The following is a 26,708-nucleotide window of genomic DNA, read 5'->3' on the forward strand; positions in this document are numbered from 1 at the left end:
TCAAGCCCGAAAGACGGCGAAGAAAAGCTTTTGTACAGTTTGTGAATAACGCATAGAAATATTCTTACTTTGTTATTTCAAATGAAATGAACTGCAAACTACTGTATGTTTAACAAAGACAAAAATGAAAATTGTAAAGACTTTTACTATTTACATATATATATATATATATCCATTTTCTTTCAATAAAATCAACTGGTATTATTTTAATAACACAATTGATTTACGGAGAAGATATAAACTGATAACATGTTTATTGTTTCTGTTATTGAACATTAAAGAATCTGGCAAAGACATTTTTGTAGTTGCCCGGCTTTTAACTGTTTAAAATATAATTTCCACCATGATCGCATGTGTATTAATCTGCATCTGATTCAAATCGAAGATCAAATAATGTCTCTGATCAAATCTACAATTCTGTATATCCAAGATATTACCGCATTACAAGTGAATGTAAAAATTAATAACAAGGGCTTCAAATATTGACATAAAACTGATAAAATTTAACAGTAAATCAAAAAGATCACCCCTTATCTCGGTAATGGAACGATCGATCTTCTATGTTGAACAGTGGCCAAGGGATCTTTACAACTGAACTATTTCGATTAACTTTCTTAAGGTAACTATAAATATGACGGCGGAAGACTGAAAAAAAGAGCGTCAAGTAACCTTGGTTACGTGGAAAAAAATGGCGACTACGGATACGGACAGTGTCCATGATCACATGACCAGGTTGCGGATGAAAATGGTCAATCAAGTAAGTGATGGATTTTATTTTTTAATTCCTTTTAACTGCTGGAAAAAGATTTAATGAAACCCTTTGTTATACTATTTATGCTATATGAATGATGTGTTGTTTGTTTGATATGTTTTATCCGAGACTTATAACTAATACATTAAAGAACCTGAATTGTCAAGTTCCGTTAACTAAATTTTCAGTATCCCGCAGATTACTTATACAGAACTTTTGATCTATTAGTCCCATGTTTGATGTCTTGTGTTTATTACATATATATGTCGGCTTAACACTCGATCATGAGAGCATATGTCGTATTGTTATATGTATATCCGACTTTGACAAGTTTGAATTAATCTTGGTATAAATGCATATTTATGATCATGCAGTGGCGGATCCAGGGGCAGGGGTGGTGGACCCCTTTTTGTACAATCAATGCATTTTAATGGAAACATATAATCAGAACCCCCCTTATTCTTGTTTGTGAACCCCTTTTTAAAATGGCTGATCCGCCCCTGTTTATGATTCTTATTGCTATTATAGTAACACAGAACAATGAAATCCAGTACAATCGTTTCAAATAAAAGTTAAATAGGTATAGGAAGATGTGGTATGAGTGGCAATGAGTCAACTCTCCAATCCAAATAACAAATGTACGTTTTTAATACTGACGACTGTTCTTGATGTTTTGGGTGGATTTTTTTTAGGGGGAGGGGGCTGGGGGGGGGGGGGTATGTAAATTCATCAGAGAAATATATAAGACAAGTATTTCAAGTTATGTCTCTAATTTTTGGTGCAATTATTGAACTTAACTAGAACATATATACTCTTTTAACTTTAACATTCAGTAATGGATTAAGGGTTTTACATGTACTGATGGTTTATAGTTTCGGATATAACTTAGGGGTAGGACCAAAAAACCTGAGTCACTCGATAATGTAACTCATCACTGCCGGATTTTTACAGGACTATTAGGGGGGTGCTATTGTCTCTTTCAGAGTAACTGAGTCAAACCTGTTTGCTCAATTGTTAGTATTCTGTGGAGTTTTTTTTTGTAGCTTTTCGTTTGGCCATAAAGTTGCCCGTCTTTCGTAGACTGTTTTTTTTTTTATTGTACTTTGTTTTCTTAAATTTGTTATCTAGTAGAACTCATAGAAAACACGGTGCTGATAACGGAAACAATCCTGAATATGGAGGACATTGAATCTTCAAGTACCTAGGGTCACAACACAGTCATCGACTTAAATACGTTTTAAAATGGATAAATGCACCATATTTATAGTTCAGTTTAACAACACCCTATCCATCATCCATAAAACTGAGAAAATCATATCCTTTACAAGTGTGATTATGATTGTGTTTATCAAATAAACATTTAAAAAAAATCATCAAATAGGCGGAGAGGAAATTAGAAAAAAACTGTTAAACTCCTAAATGACCCTTTCATCCTCAAGCAATAGGAAAATATTTACCAACTTTGAAAACTTAAAACAAAATATTTGCTTTTACCGTGAATACAAATGCTTTAAAGGAAAAACATATTAAATTCTTCGAATAAATGGAAGCTTCAATAACCTCTCACATTTGCTGCACAATAAACAAAAGTACAAAATACTTAATATGATTTTACATAACTAAAAGATATAAAATCTGTAAGTCATCTTTAGAAAAGATAAACTGTAACTATAAACAGTTAATATGTATAGATGTTGACATGGAATAGCAAACTTATTGACTGAATGATAATGCATTTATAAAGTTTGCCTTTTGAAAAAGATTGTGTAATATAGAAGTGCTTTAAAGCGTTTTATAGTCATTTAGTGTTGATTTGAAAAGATTTTTGAACGTTATATTTTGAATACGAATACATGATTGATGAGCTTGTTGTGTACAATTGGCCCCGTCCATCAAAGTTCATCTCAAGTCTGTTTGGAAATTTGTACAACATATTCAGTGGTTCCTTGAAAACGAGCTTCTTTTCGATTTTAAGATTTTCTTCCCAACAATTTTGGAATTCAATCTTTAGTTATTTGATACCTTAAGGAACTTCTAGTTATAATTCAAGTTTGATTATATCGATCTTTACGAATTTTGAAAATTTATCTAAAAATAAAAACCACTTAACCCTGAAGATTTCAGTGCATTTTTTGTTTTTCTTACTTCCTATGAGGCTTTAATTATTGAACATCGAAACAATCTTCGTACATAGTTTATGAAAACTGAAATTTGCTTTACGTATGTATTCTCATTTTTTTCATATTATGTAAACAGAAAGGGATACAGTGTGTCAATTTTATGACAAACATTCGTTACACAATTGTCAAGTTGTAAAGATGCTTGAAATGTAAATTTAAGCATTTCCTACTTTATATATGTGATGTTTGGTATCAAAAATCGTCATTTCGCATGAGTATAATTAAGTTTGAATGTAACTTGATCACAAAATCAGAGTTTTAAACTCTTTATTTCAGTTAATTTTATTTGAGACATTTATTAGTCTTGTTGCGTATTAAGTATATAATATTAATTGATTAAGATTATGTCGTGGGACACATTTTTGAAAATTCTAAATCTTTTATTATTATTATAGACCTAACCATTTGAATCTTTATAGAAATATTACGTTTATATCTAAATGTGTAGACAGTATTGTTTGGATTCTGTCTTTGGCAAAACAGTCACCGTAACCATGGAAACAAATGTGTAAAACATTTCAAAATGTTTCTAACTTAACGAAACTTTATAATGTTAACTGGGATGTGTAGAAGAGCCATTCGACTTCGGAATTTTCAAAATGGCTGCCGTTACCATGTAAATAGCAACAATGTGAAAAATTCAAACTTTCAGACACTTTATTTATATATATATGTAAAATCATCGTTTTAAAGTTTAAATCTAGATGCTGTTTCCAGTCAATTGGCAGACAAAGGTGACATCCGCTATTGCTTGCAAGGGGAAATCTGTTTTATATATATTTTATTGGTTAAAAAATAACTTTTGAAAACGACCACTTACGGTATAAACAGTTCTATATGGAGAATAATGTAACGGGATATGACATTTGTTTCGACCTTGAACCCTAACAACTCAAAATTTTCGACAAGATTTGTCGTTTGTGATTTTATTTTCAGGTCTAACCAGTCCTGGATACTCATGTTCAAAATCGTCCTGGGTCACAGAAAATCAAATCATCGTTCGTCCACTTTGGAAAATCCACTGGTTGCCCATTTAGGAAAATCCACGTGTTGTCCATTTAGGAAATCAACTAGTTGTCCTTTTAGGAAAATTAACTGGGTATCCTTTTAGGAAAACGAGTCAACTGGGTGTACTTTTAGGAATTCAACTGGGTGTCCTTTTAGGAAATCAACTGGATGTCCTTTTAGGAAATCAACTGGGTGTCCTTTTAGGAAATCAACTGGGTGTCCTTTTAGGAAAATAAAATGGTCTTCCCCACAGGAAAATCAAACGGTCGTCCACGTAGGAAAATCAAATGGTTGTTCACTTAGGAAAATAAAATTGTCGTCTATTTAGGAAAACCAAACGATCGTCCACTAGGAAAATAAAACATCTGATTATAGGGCACACGAGTTAAAAGGTCACTTTGTAAAAATAAAATATTATAGAGTTTTTTCAATGTTTTACAGGACTGATCTTTTTCTGTAGATAACAACAACAAATTACATGTTTACTGACTTATTAAAAGACAAAGACTTTGGACATTAAGAAAGGAGAAGGTAGTGTCAGTTGTCTTCATGTGCGGTACAAAGATTACCCCGAGAAATTGAAATATTGAAGTCTGATAGAAACGAATACTCATTGGATTTAGTAAATTGACAATAAGGGACATAAATTTCATTTTAATTTTTCGAAATATCTGTAGCTGAACATTTATAAAGATTTGTGAATCGCAGGTTGTATTTCGTTTTTTTACCATGGTGTAGTTCGTCTTTTAACCATTTTCCTTAAATATTTAATTTGAGATTTAAACTTATAGATTCGAGAAATGCCATCTTACAGTCCTTAGGGGGGAGGGGTTAGTACCAATAATGTCTGCTGAATTTTGACATTATCTAGAGTACTTTATATATTTCAAATGTTCAGTTTAATCAATTTGTTAAATGTTTATAGAAACATATAAATATATAATATTGCAATAGAGCATTAGAAATGCCGAAAAAATGCGTAACTTAAATGGAATTTTAGAAGCACAGTAGAAAACTGTTATTGAACATTAAAAGATATACCATTTAAACCAATTTCCCTGTTCTTTTATGGTTTAGCAGAACTTTATTGTGTTTGATAAGAGTGAAGCTGTATGCATGTCAGTCCATAGTAGTACACATTATTGCCTTTATTTGTGAGTTTAAAGAACAACTCATATGTAGATTATTATACTGTTATCAACCTAAGAAATAAGATATGGACATTTGACTTTATATGTGTTTACCATGATAACAATAACTACGATAATAACAAAACAACACATCATTAAAACAACCTTGTTTGAGCCTCTTTTAGAACCCTTTATCGGTTTAAATGAACTTTTGAATGAAATTGAATTTTAATGCGTAGTATATAGCAGTACGTATCTTTGTATCTTAAGAAAGAGAATTCATCATTATTTGAAATATGACGGTATTATTAGTACATTTGTTGAATGCATGTCATGGTGAATATTATGAAATACATACAAGAATAGTTCGTAAAGTAAATAAGCTAGAAGAAAGTATTGAACAATGAGCGAGCCCTTTGAAGTTTTAATATTGATAAATAAACTTAGATTTGGTTAACATGAATAAATGTTCAGACGACGAAGAAACAAATTAAGAAAATCAAAAATTGAATAATATACAGTCTGCACGAGGCGCAGCAATAGACATAAACAGTAGAAGAGGAACAATGTCAAAAATGTCATTTAAAAATAGAATATGAAATATTAGGATGAGTTTTAAGTACCCATCAACTGGCACTTTTATAAGAAGGATGAATCTATTTTAACGATTCTATCTCTGTTTAAAAATAACCAAAAAAAAACATAAATTAGGATATAGAAGAATGCCACTCAAATTTTCATGTTGTAGCATAATTGAGAATTCCCTTAAAATAAATTCAATCGATCGAGAAAGAGAGAGCGAGAGAGTCAAAAATTTTATCGCATCGAAGTTGGACAATAAGTTGAAGTTGTCGAAAAAAAGCAATATGTCACTAAATAGTGAAAAGTAGACAGTATATTTTATACAATCTTTTTAGCACCCACATCAATTTTTAGCTTTTTCATCAACCTAACTAGACTGTGGAATACTAGTGTTGTCCCCCATCATTAGCCGTAGGTTTGCAATGTATTTCCTGAGCTCGTACAGAACAAGTGAGCCTGATATCTCATATTGTTTAATCCACAGGTCTTTAATCACATGGCGGGTGACATGAGAAGATATTAAATTGAGTAAAGGATTACATTCGAGGGTATAGCCCGCAAATAATGAATGACTTTAGAAGTATATACAAATAATATTATTGATGGAATTTATTTATTATTACGTACCCATAACAAGTTAAAACAGAACATGAAGGTCCAGGGGGAAATACTGACCAACTTGAAGTATTAATATTTTATGGCTTAAAACAAAATTAATATGAATATCACCCAGCAACCAATGTTACATTTAACAGTTCGAGAAGTATACAATTTGACTGAAATTATGGCATATCGGTTTTGATTTAGTGCCAATTTCGGTCATAGACCTTCCAACTGTTTAGGTTATTATACATTCTTAGCTTTCTGTGTTCCTGATGAAGGTGAAATCCAGAAAATCGCTTCTAACGCATGAAATTTATAGCGGCGTTACATATTTTAGCTGCTAATAACTATTTGGTCCTGATATATGATATGCATCATTTTGATTCATTACTCCTGCTATTACTACTGCCATTACAACAATCTCCAAAAGCAACAACTCTCATTCGAACAGAAGTCACCTGTTAGGCGGAACAAATATACGTTGACAATCCAGCCTCTTAAGTCTCTTTTAATAGAAAAAATAAACTGATTGACTCCTTAAAAACATTCAGTTGATTATCGATCGAACATAGTTACTCTTCTCTGGATAAAAATGGACGAGGAATTTCGAAAAAATATGGTTGGCATGCTCAAATATTCCTGGATACCAGAAAACATGGCTTGTTATGATCTATTAGAAGATAAAAACGTTTTTTATTGGGATTTAAATAAGGATCAGAAAAATACCACCCCAAGTAAATAGATTAGGGCCTTATGTTAAATAAACATTAAAGATGAGGACAAGAAGCACTTTAAAAATATTTGCAAGACTAAAGTGGTTGTGTGTGTGAATTTCAAAAGTACTTTGTATTATTAATCGTTAGAAACCTAGTATATGAAGTATACTTGACATGCAGAAAACATTTGAATTTTATGCCCCACCTACGATAGTAGAGGGGCATTATGTTTTCTGGTCTGTGCCTCCGTTCGTTCATTCGTTCGTCCGTTCGTCCGTTCGTTCGTCCCACTTCAGGTTAAAGTTTTTGGTCAAGGTAGTTTTTGATGAAGTTGAAGTCCAATGAACTTGAAAATTATTACACATGTTCCCCATGATATGATCTTTCTAATTTTAATGCCAAATCATAGTTTTGACCCCAATTTCATGGTCCACTGAACATAGAAAATGATAGTGCGAAGTTCAGGTTAAAGTTTTTGGTCAAGGTAGTTTTTGATGAAGTTAAAGTCACATCAACTTGAAACTTAGTACACATGTTCCCTATGATATGATCTTTCTACTTTTAATTCCACATCAAAGTTTTGACCCCAATTTCACGGTCCACTGAACATGGAAAATTATAGTGCGAGTGGGGCATCCGTGTACTATGGACACATTCTTGTTTTTATATTAGAATATCCTTAACATATTAGTGTTAACTTAATAAGTAAATCCAATTGATATTGCTGATTATCATGGTGCCTTTCAGCCATTCAATCTATCTGTATAATAAGGAGGATTTCATTTTGTATTGAGGACCAACTTTAATTTGATCATAAATCATTTTAGGATTATTCAGGTGATTTACTTTAGATGTTTCATGAAAATCATCTCATAAGTAGTAAACGGGCTACTATCTATAACGATACTGTAGTTAAGACATAAAATGTTTAAATTCCATGTTTCGACCAAAATGCCTTATTTAAAGCTGTGTATGGTTGGAATGTATGTACAAAACAACAACCAAAAGACAAGTATGATAGTCAACAACCAACGATAACCACTAAATTACAGGGTCTTGACTTGGGACTATATATAGAATGTGACGGAGTTAAACATTTTTGCAACTCTCTTATTCAGGCGGAAACCCGGTTGAAATAGAACTAAAGAATCGAAGCTCTTTGTTAGAGAAGGCGATACATGCTTACTGTAATGTTTACTATAGTTACAAACATTTTACAAGTTAAAAGAAACAAATAAAATGACAATTTTCTTCTCAATTACGAAGTGTTTTATTTAAGGTTTATGTACCCTTCTGTAGCCATTTTTGTACGAATTTTTCAAACCTCAATTGTATCAAAACTAAAGATATAATAAATAATAGAGATAGGTCATTTAGTACATGTTCCAAGGGGAAACTTGATGCAAAGCATTATTTTTTACTGTTTCATTGCATTTGATAGAAAAAGAGGACTTTGTGGCAAATAAATCAAGATTTTTATAGAAAATCCACAGCCTTTAATACAGAGATTTTTGTTATAAAATTTGAAACATAAATGACTCACTTGATTTTCTATGATGTGCTAGTGTTTATTTTTTACAAAAAGTTCGGAGTAACCTGTAAATTCCAAAACACCTCGTGCTGAGTCACTAAAGTCGAGCGCACCCTAAAAGGTGTACTTGATTTTTGCCATATTTATACTTGTCTTAACCAATAACTACATTTATAAACTTGTTTTAAGGAAATCAATGCTAGCACTGCATGCAATAATCCTATATCTATCAGTCATCAAATTGCCAAATATGAGAGTACAAGGATAAAGGCTGTGGATTTTCTATAAAAATCTTGATTTATTTGCCACAAAGTCCTCTTTTTCTATTAAATGCAATGGAACAGTAAAAAATACTGCTTTGCATCAAGTTTCCCCTTGGAATATGTACAAAATGGTCTATCTCTATTATTCATAATATCTGTAGTTTTGATACAATTGAAGTTTGAAAAGTTCGTACAAAAATGGCTACAGAAGGGTACATAAACCTTAAAAAACACCATTTGCATAAGTTTTCAATTTATCTATTACATACAATTCGATATCACGTCGACGACATGGGTATCTATCAAGTTTGATGTAGAAAATGCATAACCTCTGATTTTTTGTTTTTACCACGGACGGAGAACATATCAATCTATTAGTTTAGTTATTTTCGTGTCTGCCCTTCTATTATGTGACTCAAGAAAAAATCCCCAAAATGGGTAACAATTGTATCGAAAAGAAATAATCGAATACACCTTTTTATGTTAGGGCATGTTTGTCTGAGTCAAATATTTTGTTTTGAAAACGTACAAAGCAAGAATATTTGATACATCATCTGGCTTCAGATTCTATCATCTTTATATATCAAAGCTACAGGTTGACTTTATAACATAAAAAATCACAGTACTTAAAGATGAAATATATGGGTCAAGTGAAATTCCTATCTGATAAATCACAAAAATAGAGTAGGTGTGTTCGAATAGCTATTTTTTTACTAAAAGTACTTGACGACAGTCTTTCAAGTTGGATGGTGAAAATGCATATCTTCGAGAGAAAAAAAATGCGTGGGATAACTAGGGTTTATAGTTTTCAACCACTAAAAAAATCTAGTCTGCCCTTCATCGAAATATTTAATTAGAATATTTTTAAATGTTTAACAATTTTCGAAAACTCCACCTGACAACCGATCAGACAATAGTTTTAAGTTGAATCAATGCAGACAAGATCATTAACTGGTGCTCATTAGCTAGTAGGTACATTTGTCAATTAAAATACAACTGACATATACGGATCGTAATGGTGCTATGTGGATAAATTACTCGGTTTTCAAGAGCAAAATTGGCAGTACGCCATCCCTAAAATGGCTTCCATGTCTACGATTGTGAAAATGAACTGGCGTAATGGGGAGATAATTTTGACGAAATAGAATCCTGACTGTATTGGTACAAAGCTGACTTAGCTACAGGTGAAAATGAATATTCAATTCAGTAGACTCCCTCTGAAAAAGTAAAATGATAAAAATATCGAACTCTGAGGGAAATTCAAAATGGAAAGTCGAACTCTGAGGGAAAATCAAATCGCAAAATCAAAAGCTAAAACACATCAAACGAATTGATTACATATTTCATATTCTTTACTTCGTACCGGCATTTTCTTATGTAAAAATGTTGGATTAAATCTGGTTTTATAGCTAGATAAACCTCTCACTTGTACGACAGTCACATAATATTCCATTATATTGACAACCCTCACACACACCATCACACACATCATCTCATTATACCAAAAGTCTTGAAAAGGTTTTCTCTAAACCATTTCAAAAGAATTTCAGAAAAATTTTATGTAGTTTTCGCAAAAATTTTCTTTTAAATGTATTAAAAATAAGTGGCATTTCATTAGTGATTTCTGTTGTTTTTCTATTAACACTGTTATTTAAAAAAAAATTCAATCCAGTACAACCCAGAATCATACTGACTATAGTTTATAGAAAAATTCCAATTCCGTCTAGAAATTAAGTACAATCCAAAATTCTCCGAATATACAAAGGACAAGGTACGATAAAGCCTGTTTTTGGCTCCCCTATTTTCTTATTTTTCAAATTCTGTTTTGGTATTATAATCCTTATTTGAACTGGATTAAATGAGAATAAAGAAGAATTCATATTTCTACAGTTGATATTGGATTTCCGATTTGTACTAGGGGGAATCTATTGGGTAAGTAATTATATTCAGTAGTGCCTAACTTTTGTTGAAAGAGATTATAATGATTTGGTGCATTATAATATTTTGTTTGTTAACCCCAGAATGCTCTGCAGGAGAGGATTAAATAATCATTTTAATTTTAATATACATTGATTTTTATTTTAATGCGTCATTTTCAGTACATATCATTTTAATGTTTTTTTTTTAATATTTGTTGCATCGATAATTTAAAGACCGATTCTTTAATGTTAAGTTATGCAATGCACATTTGTTTACAAGAAGAGTTGTTTAACGTTTCATAGTCCATTAGATAGTATTATTCTTATTTCATATCATTTTTTTTTTTATCAACTAGTTTTTTGCATTTTGAATTTATTTACAAAATGACGTCATTCTTTTAGTTTGGATGCTGCCTATTTTTTGTTAAAACAATTTACATTTGTACACGGTTAATAAAGCCCTAACAGTGCATTCAAAACACAACGAAAGGTAGTTAGTATGCGTGGATGACATTGCTCAACATATCATCGTCTGTAAAACAAAAGGGGGTTCGTTTTGGGTTTCTATAGTAAATGAGGTTTAAAAAATCAGATTGGAAAAGGCGACGTGTAATTTTTAAAGCTGGAAAAGCTAAGAAGATAATACGAGCGGATTGTGAAAAGCTAAATATCACGAATTTAAATGACACAACCATTATGTAAGAATTAAAGATAATTTGGAGATTTGAGCCCACTAAAACTGCTCTCGTCCACAGTGTTGTGAAAAACGATTCTAAATGTCTTATAGTTATTATTATTTTTTTTATATATCTTTTCACATTTACATTGCAGTAAAATTATAACACAATAATTGAAATCGCCAATACCACTGAAAACCATTTAAACTCCATAGAGAAGTTATGTTTATGAATAACGTTCAAATTTATTTGCCATAACGTTCAAATTTATTTGTGCCATTTCCAGTTGAGACCGCTACAAAGAAAAAATACATATAAAAAGACATGAGTGACAACAACGACAATCTAGCTGATTTTTTATGTTACGATATCTTTTTTGTTTAATTGTTAATTTCTCAAAATATTATTGCTGTTTTTTTTCTATTATCATATGACTACTTGAAGATAAATTTCTTTTATACAGAAAATCGCAAATGAAAGAGAAAAGTTGAATAGACCTAGCTCGACAGAAAGTAAGTTACATTTTGCCAAAGTAGCTAAAACATAGTTAATTTTTGAAATTAGAAGCTCGCTTGAAAGTATTTGTTAAAAAAATATATATGTTCCCCTCCGTCCGACATGGTAAGTGTTCTCATATGATTTTTAAAAAATGGGGAGTTATGTCACTGGGAAACGAACATAGCTTGGAAATAGAAATTTTAAGCTCTCGCGCCAGCATAGTTGAAGTTTGATGGGATCAAAAGTTTACGCCTGCAATATATTTGCTTAGTTCGAAAGTCTATCATATTTGTGGACCTTAATTAATATGTCCCTCGGAAATAAAATTGAGAATGGAAATGGGGAATGTGCTAAAGAGACAACAACTCGACCATAGAGCAGACAACAGCAGAAGGTCACCAACAGGTCTTCAATTCCCTCGGAAATGTATATAATAAAAAAAATCAACGTTGTAATATTTGGCATCTTCATTTTTGATTGGAGACTAGTGACATTCATGTCATACGTAGTATATCAGACGCTTCATCTGGAAAATAAATATTGATCGACTATTTTAAGTGATAAGAAAATTTCAGTACTCTGCTATCTGCCTGCCCCATAGTAATGTTGTTGCCATAGCAAAAAAAACCAACAACAATGATATATCATTCTATTTTACTTAAGAATGACACATACATGTAGATAAAAAATCTTTTGATTCCGTAATAAAAACAACCATTAAATACTAGTATGTTTTAATGTAATTAGATAATCTTATAATTCCAAAGGACATGTCCATGAGACAGAAAACCAACTACACACACACACATACAATTGCAACCGTAAACAAGTCAAACAGGAAGCGCAAAGTCGTGAAAATTGTATAGTGCTCTGCCATCAGAACAAATTTCTCTAAGGACAAACAACTTAGAAATCATTATAAACGATCATTGTCGATAAAACTAATATTGAAAAAGTCAAATGAGCAGCGGGGTTTAAATACCCTGTGCTTTTTTTTTTGCTTATTTGGACCAAGGGCCAAGTGAACCTTTCTCATCTATTGGGGTTTCCGTCGTTGTAAATTAATACAAAAATCGTCTCTGAAACTGCAAACTCGAATAGACTTGGCCACAACCGTTATTAGTGTATCTCGTTTGAAAAAGCTGTCCAGTGAACCCGCTAGATAACCAAAATGGCTGGCATGACCTAAAAAAGAATATAGGATTAAAAAGCAAGTTTTTTCTTTTATCTTGAAAACCGCTATGCATAGAGAAATTCTAACAGGGGAAGAAATGTCCAAAATGGTGACTCGAGAGATCTATCATTTTCCCTCTTCCATCAAAACTGTCAGCTAAATTCTTATAGGAGATATTACCCTTAAATTACACATTTTTTTTCATTTTGCCTATTATCTTGAAAATTATTATTGCTAAATAGAGAAACTTTAAAAAGCTTAAATCATCAGCAAGAAAATATCTTCATATAAGATATACGCGAAATCGTCGTGAGACGACTTTTAATTGGAGTTATTGCCCTTTAATATAGATTTTTATTAATTGCTTTTTGTCTTATAACAGAAAAACTATAATAGATATATGAAAACTTACATAAGCGAAGATGATCAGCAATATTGGATCTACAAATAAGTCAAGAAGCCGAAATTGTCGGTTGACACATTATATGAGTTATCGCTCTTTAATGTCGATTACACTGATATTTTCCGTCTTTGTCTGTAATCTTTAAGATTATGATAGAAAGATACACACTTAATAATTAGAAGAGCAAAAATGAAAAGTAAGACAAGATCTTTAAGTGAGAAATGTAGACTTATTTTTGGATTTATAGACCTTTATACCCTTATTGTTTTTTGGACAACAACTAATGGTAGGCAGAAACTGTAAAAAAAAAATGACCAGCCATACCAGATCATAAAAAAAAAATATTTGTCATACATTTTATTCTTGTCCTCAATGTTGGATGGGTCCATGGTCAAGGAGGATGCGCATAGACTGAGGTCAGCGACACAGGCCCTTTAAAACCTCTTGTTTATTACTCAATCATCCTAGAAAAGTATACATAAATTTATATTTTCTTTATGAATTGGCGATTTATAGAAATATATCTATTATTCATCTATGAGTTCTGTATAACATTACATTGATTTGATGTATACCTCATATGTTATAGGTGCAAATGATGTCGATGAACAATTACGTCTTCAGCAGGCAATGTTAAGAAGACAAGAACTACTAGACAAAATTAGGGTAAGAAAACTGTACTTTAGAATTTGTTGATGTTTCTACTCCAACCTGATGGCGATTTAGCTTTACTGATTACAAACGGTTGCTTTCTTTAAGTTAAAAATAATCTGTTTACCATGTATACATGTTTGTATAGATATTACAAAAGATTTGAACTGTTCTATCTTAAGCCTTGCTAAATGCAAGTTATTAAAGATATGGATTTGCATCTTATACTAAATTGTTTTTTCATGATAGTTATTTTGTGTTTATAAAACAAATATCATGCCCCATTTGTGATATTATAATATGATAATATATTGAGTACTTCTTCTGTACTCTCAGGGATTGGAATATCCCACAGGCACTTGTTTCTGAATTTTTCTCTCCAAAGTACCTTCGTGTCACTTATAAGCTCTATCAATGGTTATATTTTCGCCTGTTATATTCCATTCTCAATTTTATATATGTTTTTGAGAGACAAGTGCCTGTGTCCTGTATCTAAAGAAACTAAAATGCCACCATTTTAGACGTTTCAAGATTACAGATAATGTTAAACCTTTTCTTTAATAAAAACCCGTCTGTTTGGGTTAAGGTTTATGTACCCTTCTGTAGCCATTTTTGTACGAAATTTTTCAAACTTCCATTGTATCAAAACTACAGATATAATGAATAATAGAGATAGGCCATTTTGTACATATTCCAAGGGGAAACTTGATGCAAAGCATTATTTTTTACTGTTCCATTGCATTTAATAGAAAAAGAGGACTTTGTGGCAAATAAATCAAGATTTTTATAGAAAATCCACAGCCTTTATCCTTGTACTCTCATATTTGTCAATTTGATGACTGATAGATATAGGATTATTGCATGCAGTGCTAGCATTGATTTCCTTAAAACAAGTTTATAAATGTAGTTATTGGTTAAGACAAGTATAAATATGGCCAAAATCAAGTACACCTCTGCTCGACTTTAGTGACTCAGCACGAGGTGTTTTGGAATTTACAGGTTACTTGGAACTTTTTGTAAAAAATAAACACTAGCACATCATAGAAAATCAAGTGAGTAATTTATGTTTCAAATTTTATATCACAAAAATCTCTGTATTAAAGGCTGTTGATTTTCTATAAAAATCTTGATTTATTTGGCACAAAGTCCTCTTTTTCTATCAAATGCAATGAAACAGCAAAAAATAATGCTTTGCATCAAGTTTCCCCTTGGAACATGTACTAAATGGCCTATCTCTATTATTTATTATATCTTTAGTTTTGATACAATTGAGGTTTGAAAAATTCGTACAAAAATGGCTACAGAAGGGTACATAAACCGGATGATGTGTTATTTTCCCTTTGGTATAATACAGAATGCACGAAGTCTCTAATGATAAAAGAAAATTATAAATAACTAACAAATTTGTAGTTTGCAACCGCCTGAATGTGTTTTGCATTTTTGATAAATGAAACAAATATGACATCAGTGCTTTTTGCAATTAAATCATTTCTTTTGTAGCGTGAGCAAATAGTGAATCACACCTCGGTAGCGGATAACCGTCGACCGAGATCATATAGTGCTAGACGGCGGTATACTCCGTCCCCCGTACAACCTCCCCCCTCACGACGCTCACTTCCAGATTTTAACAGAAACAATGGAGATTACACATACCGAGAACGAGATAATTACCAACAACCTTTCTATGGTGATAATAAAGGTGAGGTTAACTACCAACAACCTCACTATGGTGATAATGAAGGTACAGTTAACTATGCGTATTTAGATACAAAAGGTCAATAAAAGTGTACTACATAATGATTCGCCTAAACAAAATATGTAAAGCAGATCAAAGAATCATTGTAAGATCAGTATTGAAAATGTCATGAAAAAGTTAAGGACACGCTTCATTATGTGTGCAATTTAACCAAAGTGTCTAGTTAGTCAATCAATATGGATTATATATATGTTAATAGAGATACTAGCAGATTATAACGATAGTTTTTTTTTTTTTTTTTTTTTTTTTTTTTTTTTTAAAGGGGGGGCGTACGCCCATTACGCCCTTACCTGGACCCGCCCCTGTTTTCATGCAAACATGCAACGTGAATGTGATTGGTTATCATATAATACAGAAATAATGCATGCACAGTTTAAGAAGAAATTAGTTCAATAAATCGATGCGATTTTCACTTTTGACACGAATAGGTCGGGTTGACATTACTGTCATCGGAGATAATATTGAGATAAATGGGATAAAACGGACCGTCAAAAAGGTCTAGAGGAGCACATCAGTAGAACCTTAACATTAATAAGTAATACTTACCAAAATTTCTCTAATTAAAGAACTATATAACTGAAATTTCACAAAGATAACGGTAAACATTTTGTTGATGGTGATGATGCTATTATCGATCCGTTGAATTCAGGGTCAACGGAATTTTTTGCGTTGCGTTTAAATCATTGAGGCCATCTATTTTTATTGCGGGTTCCACATATATAAATCGGAATTAAAGAAAAAATGGAATGTTGTTAGCAGAATCAAAACAGAAATGATGAACATTGCAACATTTTCAGCAAAATATAAATAGGATGGAGGATCTGTGTATTCACATTATTTGTAAAACTCTCCTTATTCATGTGAAGCGTGTGCTTTACATCGAGGCTTGCTATGCTTATCATTGACGCCACAGTACTTCAACCAATCAAACAATGTTTATTTTGGGCATTTGACTTTTTTTAACTCAGATTTTGGAATATTTTAATCGAAATTATAGAAAAATGGAATGTTGTTAGTACATATAAAATAGAAAATGATGAATACTTTTAGCTAAAGATAATTTGGATGGGGGTTCTGTGTATTCACATTATTTGCACAACTCTCCTTACTGATGCCATATTTTGGAATTTCCGTGACCTAAATGGTTCGCGAAAATTAATATTTTTATATATAGTATAGTAAATATAATGTTTTTAATCATTTAATGTGCCTTCATTTAGGTTTCGTCTTCGATATGTATAGAACGTTTAATAGGTATAGCAACTCAACAATCAACAGACAAGTTTTCAGAATTGTCTTAAATTTAGAAAAGCGTGTTTGAAATCTATATATTTTTCTCGAAATTGGCATAGATGGACGGCTTCAAACTACAATCTAGTACAAACGTGACAATTTCAGTTTTTACTAATTGGCATCAACCCATTTCTCAGAAGCAACATACCCTCTGCCAAATCGTTTATATGCCTTTTTACATCTCAACTAATACGTTAAGCACGATCTTAGATCCTTAAATATCAGAAAAGTCGTCTAATCTGCAACTTTTACGATATATCCTGTTACCTATGTACCATTTTGACTAAGTTTGGACTCGCATGATCGGTAATGTTTGCATAAAAAGTATTATTACTTTACTTTGAAAACAAAGATCTGAATGCCATCGATTATTTGTCCTTGATCATAAATCAGATCAATCAAAAATACCTAATAAAGATCAACCGGTTCCTATCATATTTTATACCTACTAGTATACCATCCTAAAAGCGATTAAAAACACGGGTAGCAAGATCTTAATATTGACGAATTCAAGTCTAAAACTCCTAATTGCAACTCATTCATATTTATCCAATTAGACACGTTATTTCTGGGGAACTTACTAGTATGACATTCTAATATATTCAGTCGAGATATATGCCAGGCAATGGACTAAACGCAACAATGAATGTGACTCTCATCCCAGGGGCTATGGGATCGTTAATACAAATAAGAATTCCAAACCTAAATTGGTCTACGGAAATCAGGCCTACATCTTTCTTCAAAGACTCAAACAGTGCATAACACATGTCTTACCTCCGTTACAAATATGTTGTTTCCCTCACAAATAAAGCCCAGAAGAACATCGTTGTTGTGTGTAAATCGGATAACGGAACCAGGTACATGTAATACATTAATTGCTGCTTGTTTTACAGCTGTTAATTTTTATTCCTGTAATCATTTTGTGTATACTAATTTGACAAAATGATTGTATGCAGTGATTTTATATTCTAAATGAACTGTCTAAGAAAGATGTTTCACAGTGACACATATTTTTTGTTTTTTTTGGTGATTAATTACTTATCAATCTATTTAGTTAAAGATCTTTCTTAAAAACTGAACAACACTAATACATGGTTCTCACTTTTTTTGAATTATAAGACAATTCAAAAAAAATCTATTGGTCAAATAAATGATATAAAAACTTCAGAATATATTACAGACTTCATATATTAAAAAAGCATGTGATATCAATATTTGAAAAATACATATATATAATTTTACAATTTATGTTCCAAACACAATTCCTTATCTTTAACACCATAAAAGTACATGTAATTGAAATGTAATTAAAAAGTAATTGAGCATTACATGCTTTTTTCAATGTAATTAATTAAATTACCAGTACATGTAATTAATAAAATGCTCAATTACACATTACATTCAATTACATGGAAAATTGTAATGCATTACACTTAATTACCATTACATTTTTAATTACCCCATCCCTGACATGTATTGAAAATTCACTTGGAAACTCAGCATTTATTCCCTGTAAGGAAATCCCGGACAATCATAGGTCTGTTCTATGCTCCTCTGGAATTTCAACCCAAAACGAAGAACTTGATAATCTTTTATCTTTGCTGTGTTCCATGTTTTTCGTTCATTATTTTGTACATAGATCAGGCCGTAAGTTTTCTCGTTCGAATTATTTAACGTATGTTATTACGGGGCCTTTTATAGCTGACTAGGCGGTATGGACTTTACTCATTCATGAATTCTTTACGGTGAACTATATTTGTTAATTTCTGTGTCATTTGGTCTCTTGTGGAGAGTTGTCTCATTGGCAGTCATACCAAATCGTATTTTGAAAATAAGTATCTAACCTATTGTGATAGTATTTGACACCAGTATATCCCATTCTTAACTTAAAGATATTTTGAAAAACTTAATAGCCCAACTTTGTCGCATAATAAAAGTGGCAAATGTAGATAATTGGAAGAGATATGTCATTCTTTGCAAAAACCATTTTGATTCAAAAGCATTCTTTAAAACTGACATCATCGACATGCCTGATTTTTTTTATTGACAATTGTGTTTGGAGGACGTATTTTAGGAGGGAAAATCGGAATTCTTATAGAAACCAACTGTGCTCATTTAGAAGACTTGTTCCTTTTTCTAATCAATATCTTCTCATGAAGAATGAATAGAAAGCTAGCATAATCCTTTAAATTTATGTTCCGCTATATAGATGGTAGCATGTCGGTAAAATATTAAATGTTTAGAACATTTCAAGTTGATACATCAAATACAGTTAAGTTATAAATATTCATATAAAAATTGACAAAGAGGGTCGTTTCAGAACAAAACTTTTCAGTTGTGAACTTTCCATTTCTATGTAACATTCTAGCAATGGCCGTATTTGGAGTATGTATCTTCCAGTTTACAAGTATACACTATTCCATGGCTTGTATTGGATGTGTACTGATAGCTTGATATTTATGTATGGAAAACGTGATATATTTATTAGCTATAATAAGTTTTGAACTAGCTTTCTGTTACTCCGAAAACTGTTATATATCTGTACTTTGTGTCTTAATTTTATTTGATTTTGTGCTTTGTGTCGTTCTTGTGAGTCCAGCATTTTTTAACTGATTTTAATAGGTTTATTTTTTGTTTGTTGTGCTGTTAAACACTCGCTAACATGATCTACCCCGTATTTTGGTCGACATCTCTTTTTTTCGTTTATTGTTTTATATATAAATCTGGTCATCAGTTGATGTTTTTGGAATGTTTCATTTTTTTGTCATGTCAGTGCCTTTTATAGCTTACTTTCTCTTCCAAGCCAGGAGTTTGTAGTTCAGTGTGTTGTTGGTTCATGTCTGCCATATTTCATTTTCGTAAACTGTTTTTTTTTTATATAAATTAGGCCGTTAGTTTTCTCAATTGAATTGTTACAGATTTGAATGTCAAAGCCTTTTGAAACCGACCATATGGTGTAAGTTTTTCTCATTGTTGAAGGCCTTCGTTTGCCTATAACTGCTTACATCTAATATTTGTTTCATTGGCAATCATACAACATCTTGTTATTTTTATACTATACGGTATTGGCTTTACTCAAAGTTGATATTTAGATTACCTTAGCTGTATTTGGCAAAACTTTTAGGAATTTTTGGTCCTCAGTGCTCTTCAACTTCGTACTTCATTTTGCCCTTAATTTTTGATTCGAACGTCACGATGAGTCTTTTGTAGACGAAACGCGCGTCTGGAGTAAATATAAAAATTTAATCCTGGTATCTATGATGAGTTTCTTTACTACCAATGCTTACATTCTCGCCATGTTGTCTTTGGTGGATATATATATAGTTATCTCATTAGCAATCATATCACATCTTTCTATGTTTATAAGGAGAAACACTATGTATGGAGGAGGTGACCTTTATTTTCTAATTTTAAAGGTCCTCGTCAATGAATTAGCATGTTATTTGTATTACGCCATTATTATAAAGTATCCTACTGTAACCTGTTTACGCAGGTGACATCATCTTTTTTCCCTGCGCAACATCTCATGGGCCAAAACATGTTTGATAGTTACTGTGATTGCTTGTGCATTGAAGTAAATGAAATTTATAATCGAGCATGTGGTTTTTAACAAAATAGATCGATCTCTCGCGTAGAATTATGTATTTGATAGTTTTGAAATGAATGTGTAAAGGAATTGACACACCTTAATTAGTAAGGATTAAAAATAAAGCAGTGAAATGAATAAAAAAGTATTTTTCAAACAGACCAAACGTAAGACTGACTTGTAGGTATAATTAAGCAAACTCGTTTAACTCCATTAATCTCTAGTTAATAAGAAGAAATAATCCCCAAGATAAGATATTTCCCATTCACATTTTAGTGTCTGGTTGTCGAATAAGTTGACTGACAAAAATTTAGGATTGAAAGTCACACATTTCCCTTGTTTTATGTTATTCATGTCTGTATATATGTTCTATGCAACTCCTGTTATATCTGGTTCACATCAGTACCAAAAAGTCATCATATAAAGAGGGCATATGAAGTAAATACTGAACAACAATCAGAGGTCTCCAAACTTATCTGAGAGACTTAAATAAAGTGTTTTGTTAGAATATACTTTTTACTTATTTGGTCTTTTGGAAATGTTGTTAGTGCTGTATTGAGATCCCTCTATCAAGAAATTTGTTTTGCATGCACACGTATAAAAATTGCGGTTTTTATCCAACGCAATCATAGGTTTAAACATTGTTTACCATTTAGACTTGTTTATATAATTATATATATATATATATGCTCAAATATATAGGTGATTTAAGAAATGGTGTATATGTTCCAGACCATATGAGTATTTGGACCGTACGCGTACGGTCCAGACCGTATACGTATACTCGTACGGTCCGACCATACGCGTACGGTCGGACCGTATGAGTATACGCGTACGGTCCAGCTGATGTTTTGGGATCATATGGGTTAAATTTAAACAAATAATCATCAAAATCATTATTTTTAGTTATACAAATTGTTATTATTACATGTATATGGATTAAATGATTAAGCGAACAATTGAAATTAAATGTGTGTTTATTTGTATATCCGTGAATCCTATTTTGGTACTCAAGGTGACACTGACTTCTACAAAGAACGTCATATTTTTTTTACAGTAACATAATTTGTTCATGCACGTTCCTTTGCATTTTTTTTTGTAAAGTTCCTAAATATTCTAAAACGATTGTCCTCCCACTCTAAGTTTACTTCCGATAACTTCAATTTCAATTAGCATACTTGGCTTCAGTTTATGACATGCTAAATACAGGAGATTAACAGATTAATTAAACGTGATTTTTTTAAAAAGTTATAATATTGATGTTTTTTATTTCAATTACAATTGAACTTTTTACATTTGTATCTGATAAACGTGACCAACTTCTTAATATTAGTCAGACCGTACGCGTACGGTCCGACCGTATGCGTATTTTGAAAATGTACGCATACGGTCCAGACCGTACGCGTATGGTCCAAATACTCATACGGTCTGGAACATATACATACGGGAATGACGGTTTCCTTCCGAAAATCGGATTACATAATTCTTGAATTAGACTTCTCGAGATATCAATCAATCTCCGATAAGAAATGTAGTTGTTGAATTACTGGCTTCGTGTCGATGTCCTGCGGGAGGTAAAGGAGATGCAAAGGTGCAACTGTTATATCATCCAGTGATAGTAACTGTTAGTAAGGCAAACTTTACCCTTGTTATCTACTAGCAGTAGAAGGTACCAGTTTAGAAGTGAATCACTATTCATTCATGTGGTCAACACATAATGTCTTCTTTTTATTTCGTGAATGAAGACATTGGTTAGTCTTTGATTTTTTTATTAGTTGTCATTGACCTTTTGCTAGGTGGTACTGGTTTGTTTAAATCAGATCTTTATAGTTAGTTCTTATATTGTTCTGTTGCACCACTGTCCCAGGTATGGGGAGTAGGCTGCAATTACATATATATATATATATACAATCGTATTTAACATCGCCACATTATGAATGTGTCTTTCCAAGTCAGAAGACTGTAATTCAGTAGTTGCTGTTTGTTACTGTATAATGATATTTGTTTTTTCGTTTGTCGTTTTGTGTATACATTAGGCCTATAGTTGGGTTGTTTTCGCGTTTGAATTGTATTACATTTGTCATGTCGTTATCTTTTATTTATCGCTTTGTCGTATGAGTTTTTCTCTTTGTTGAATGTCTTACGTTGACATATAGACATCATCTTCTTAATTTTTATATAGGATGAGGATGGAATTCGATTTTGCTAAAAAAACTAAAAAAAACCTGCTAAAAATCCGAAAAGTATTATAATTTAGAATGAAAGTTATTATGAATATTTAGAACGTCGTAATAATTTTTTTTTAGAACCACAACGTTAATATATATCCTTTGATATTTCCGATAGTTTACTTTTCGAGAGTCAGTAAATAGGTATATTAATTACATCCATGAACATATAAAATAGGTATCCCTTGGCAATGTGCAGTAGAATAACCCTCCTTTTAAATATTTTTCACCTTTGCTTTTGGTATTTAAACACCACAAAAGTATGATTCTTCAATAAAATGAGAAAATTCTAAAGAAAATTTGAAAAGTTATTATTAATGTGAACTGAATTTGAGTAGACTATTATATTTGCTGTTTGAATTCTGTATTAAATATTCATATGAAAATTATGTATACTTATCAGAAAAGTATGTAGACCAAAAGAAATCTATTGATATGATGTTTAGAACTGTTTATATAATTTGATCTGTTATAGTGTGAAACATTTGAATTGTCATTGTGAAAGACAACCCTTTTGTATTTCCCTTTACAGTACATAAACATCTATATATGTATTGAAATTCTTGTATACGTATTGAAATTCATGTATACGTATTGAAATTCATGTGAAAAGATCCTTTTTCGTTTTCAATTTCGCAAATGAGATTTAACATATAGGAAACTATTGTACCGGAAATTATTTATTTAATATGATTTTGCTATGGTGATGTGCTTTATACACTTACAAGACGTTGCATTCTGGTCGGAGTGAGATGTGAATTATTTAAGTAGTTGCAGAAGTTATAAAACAATAGAATAGTAGGCTATTCTATAACGTACATTTTCATTAGAAACTGTGTCAAAAAATATTTGTTAACAATGAAATGGAACAATGGTTAATCGATTCAGGGAACGCCGTCATCGAGGACTGGGCCCGAAATGAGCCTCAAGGTAACAATTTATCTATACCAATTAATACAACGTAGTTATGTCTTTGGTTGGCTCTGTGAGTTTTTTCTTTTATATTTTGTAGTTTTATAGTTTTACATCATACCAAATTTAATTTTGAATGGTAGTAGTTTTGGGAGGGGTATTTTTTCATTAGTCATGGACTTCTAAGAACAAACTTCTAAATATGAACCGATCATAAACATAAATAGTTCTAACCATGTCATCCAGCTACTTTGGAACGCAAATTAGGATTTGTATGTATAGCCGGTCGTTCAATCGCAACCGGACACTCCTTACATTTTGCTTCCTTTTTTAAGGTAGGACTTGTCTCGTTACAGGGATGAAAAATTATAAGATTTGAGGAAAAACGACTTTTTTTACTACTTTATGAATTTGTTGACCCCTTTATGATTTCATCTTAGGAAAAACGAGTTTTTTTATACCCCTTTATGATTTCCTCTGAGGAAAAACGATTTTTTGGTTTTTACAATGAATACATTTGTTTTTTGCTTTCTAAATGTTTTCTCTACTGACAAAGGTTCTCGTTAAAATTGTTCAGTGCGAGAACATTTGTTGCTATATGGTGATATTTTGTTGCTTCAACCTGTTTCCATTTAAGTCATATGATGATTCGTTGACCTATCTGTTTATCGTTATGTGAGTGTTTGTGTGGTCTCATAATAAACAATACAATTCACATGGCATGCCATCACTAATGACAATACTTATTTAGTTATTTTAATATTCTAAAAAATAAATACATGACAAACAAGTAATTTGCAACCATTTAATACCCCCATATTTAAAACAACATCAAAATTTAAAAATCAAATAAGAACAATAACAAATCAAATAAAATAACATAATACAATGTATTAGGTGAATAAATTGACCCATTGGTTGTCATAATAAGGAATAAAACAAGAATGAATGAGGTATACACTGCGAAATGGTACCTAGATCTATTTCTACTGTCTGCCGAAAACATCTCCATTAAAACATGGTAAATGGTCTTGAGGAAACGATGATAGTCCGTCGGAAGGGGACGATAAATGGCTGACCCGTGTTAAGAGAGAGTCATATCTCTTGCACGTTAAAGACACCCTTGTAGATTTCGAAAAAGAGTAGGCTAATGCCGCTACAAGACAGCACTCGCACCCGCAAAGTGGAAAGGGATTATATAAGTTGCAAAAACTTGTTTCCCAATCCACTATAAATAAATATGTTTAAACTAAACTAAACATGGTAAATCTGTCATGACTTTGATAATCAATTTGGATGATGTCATTTCAGAATGTGTTTGTTTGAATCTCAATTTGGTTGAAATAAATACAGATCTTGTGTTTAATTTCGTTTGCAGGACATGTGATATGTTTTCAATCAGATTGTTTGCATCGGAGAATTTTAAAGTAACATTTATTCCCTCATATAGACAAACATATTGTTATAACTTATAAACACACTGTAAGAAAATTCTGTACCTGGAGTTGAGTAACTGCCTGATTTCAAGATGTGAGCATACAAGAAAGATGTATTTAAACGTGTTTATGTCAAAGAAGATGCCGATTTCAAAATAAGGTGAAGATTTTAGTAGTTTTCTTGACAATATCTATGTGTTAACAGTTTATTTAGCATGTGTTCAGACCTGTGGCCTAGGGTGGTTCGAAGTGTTCACACGAATCCTCATTCGAAAACAATCACTATTTATTTTCTTTATGTTAACACTGTTAAGATGTAACCGCCCCCTAGGACTATCACTGACGCTGGAATCAAAACTCTGGTGTTGCTAAATCAATTGAAGACCACCAAAACAAAAACATCAAAAATTTGTGCCAACTATTTTTTGTATAATGATTTACTTTTTGTTTCAGAAATGTCACAAGTGAAACACGTAATTAAACACACAATTGCCACACCTCGGCAATACCATTTACCTCCAATAATGAATGCACCACAGCAGCCAATGATACAACAACAACCCTCACCCCTACAACACATTATACAACAAGTACCTGTTCCGCAAGTGACGTACCAGAACCTAGTACCAGATAACAACCAACAGAAGTCGTCATCAATGTTTAATAAAGGAGGTATGTAACAAGTTTGTTTGGTATTAGTGCTAAAATTTTGTGAAACAAGTAAATAAAGATAAAAATGAAAAAGCTCGTCCATGCAACTTTTAAATTTTAAGGAAGTTTTGTTCTACAATGCCATGTTTTACTCAATCAATTATTTACTTAGAGACTATCGATATTGGCCAAAAAATGTATACATGTGTTTATTGGGTTTGTGATTTTTGAATGCAGCCTAGATATACAGTCTCTCTATTATTCGTTAAGTTGTCTAACATTCGAAGCGGTTTTTGTGAGATCTTTAACATTTTGGATCCTGTACCTGCACTTAACTTTAGTTAAATGAATATTTTTCCTTTTTTAATATTGAGACAGCGCTACAAATAGTGCGTCTTACTATGACATTGGATTTTCTTTTAGAAGTTTCAAGCTCAGTTACTCATTTGTCATATCACATGTCAATAAGTACATAAATATCACAATTTAGAGGAAACAAATCGAGTGTATAGTTTTAATAACTAATATTTCTATTGTTTATATTAGATTAAAACAGTCATAGATATATGTTTATAGTATATCATATTTGTTTTTCTTTCATTGTTTGTACATAAATGACGCCGTTAGTTTTCTCGTTTGAGTTGTTTTACATTTGTAATTGCGGGGTCTGTTCTAGCTGTCTACGCCGCATGGGTTTGGTCTTTTGTTTAGGGTCGTACGGTTACACTTATTTGTAAACTCAATTGGCAATTACACCATA

The 26,708-nt window shown here is 31.7% G+C and overlaps 1 protein-coding gene across 6 annotated transcripts in view; it reads left to right on the plus strand.

Annotated features, from left to right (window-relative positions):
• The first annotated feature begins 222 nt into the window (after positions 1-222).
• Positions 223-26,708, plus strand: part of LOC139510192 (uncharacterized) — a 56,822-nt gene continuing 30,336 nt past the window's right edge. For 2 of the 6 annotated variants that reach the window (XM_071296646.1, XM_071296647.1), the window contains exons 1-5: positions 551-757; positions 11,824-11,872; positions 14,025-14,101; positions 15,587-15,785; positions 25,751-25,969. In XM_071296646.1, the coding sequence (XP_071152747.1) occupies positions 689-757; positions 11,824-11,872; positions 14,025-14,101; positions 15,587-15,785; positions 25,751-25,969 (613 nt within the window). In that variant the 5' untranslated portion in view covers positions 551-688. Of the gene's footprint in view, positions 758-11,823; positions 11,873-14,024; positions 14,102-15,586; positions 15,828-23,649; positions 23,880-25,750; positions 25,970-26,708 lie in introns of those variants that run through there. The other 4 variants (XM_071296648.1, XM_071296649.1, XM_071296644.1 and 1 more) reach the window with 3 other exon arrangements.

Source organism: Mytilus edulis, chromosome 2 (genome assembly GCF_963676685.1).
Source record: "Mytilus edulis chromosome 2, xbMytEdul2.2, whole genome shotgun sequence".
NCBI classification, from domain to species: domain Eukaryota; kingdom Metazoa; phylum Mollusca; class Bivalvia; order Mytilida; family Mytilidae; genus Mytilus; species Mytilus edulis.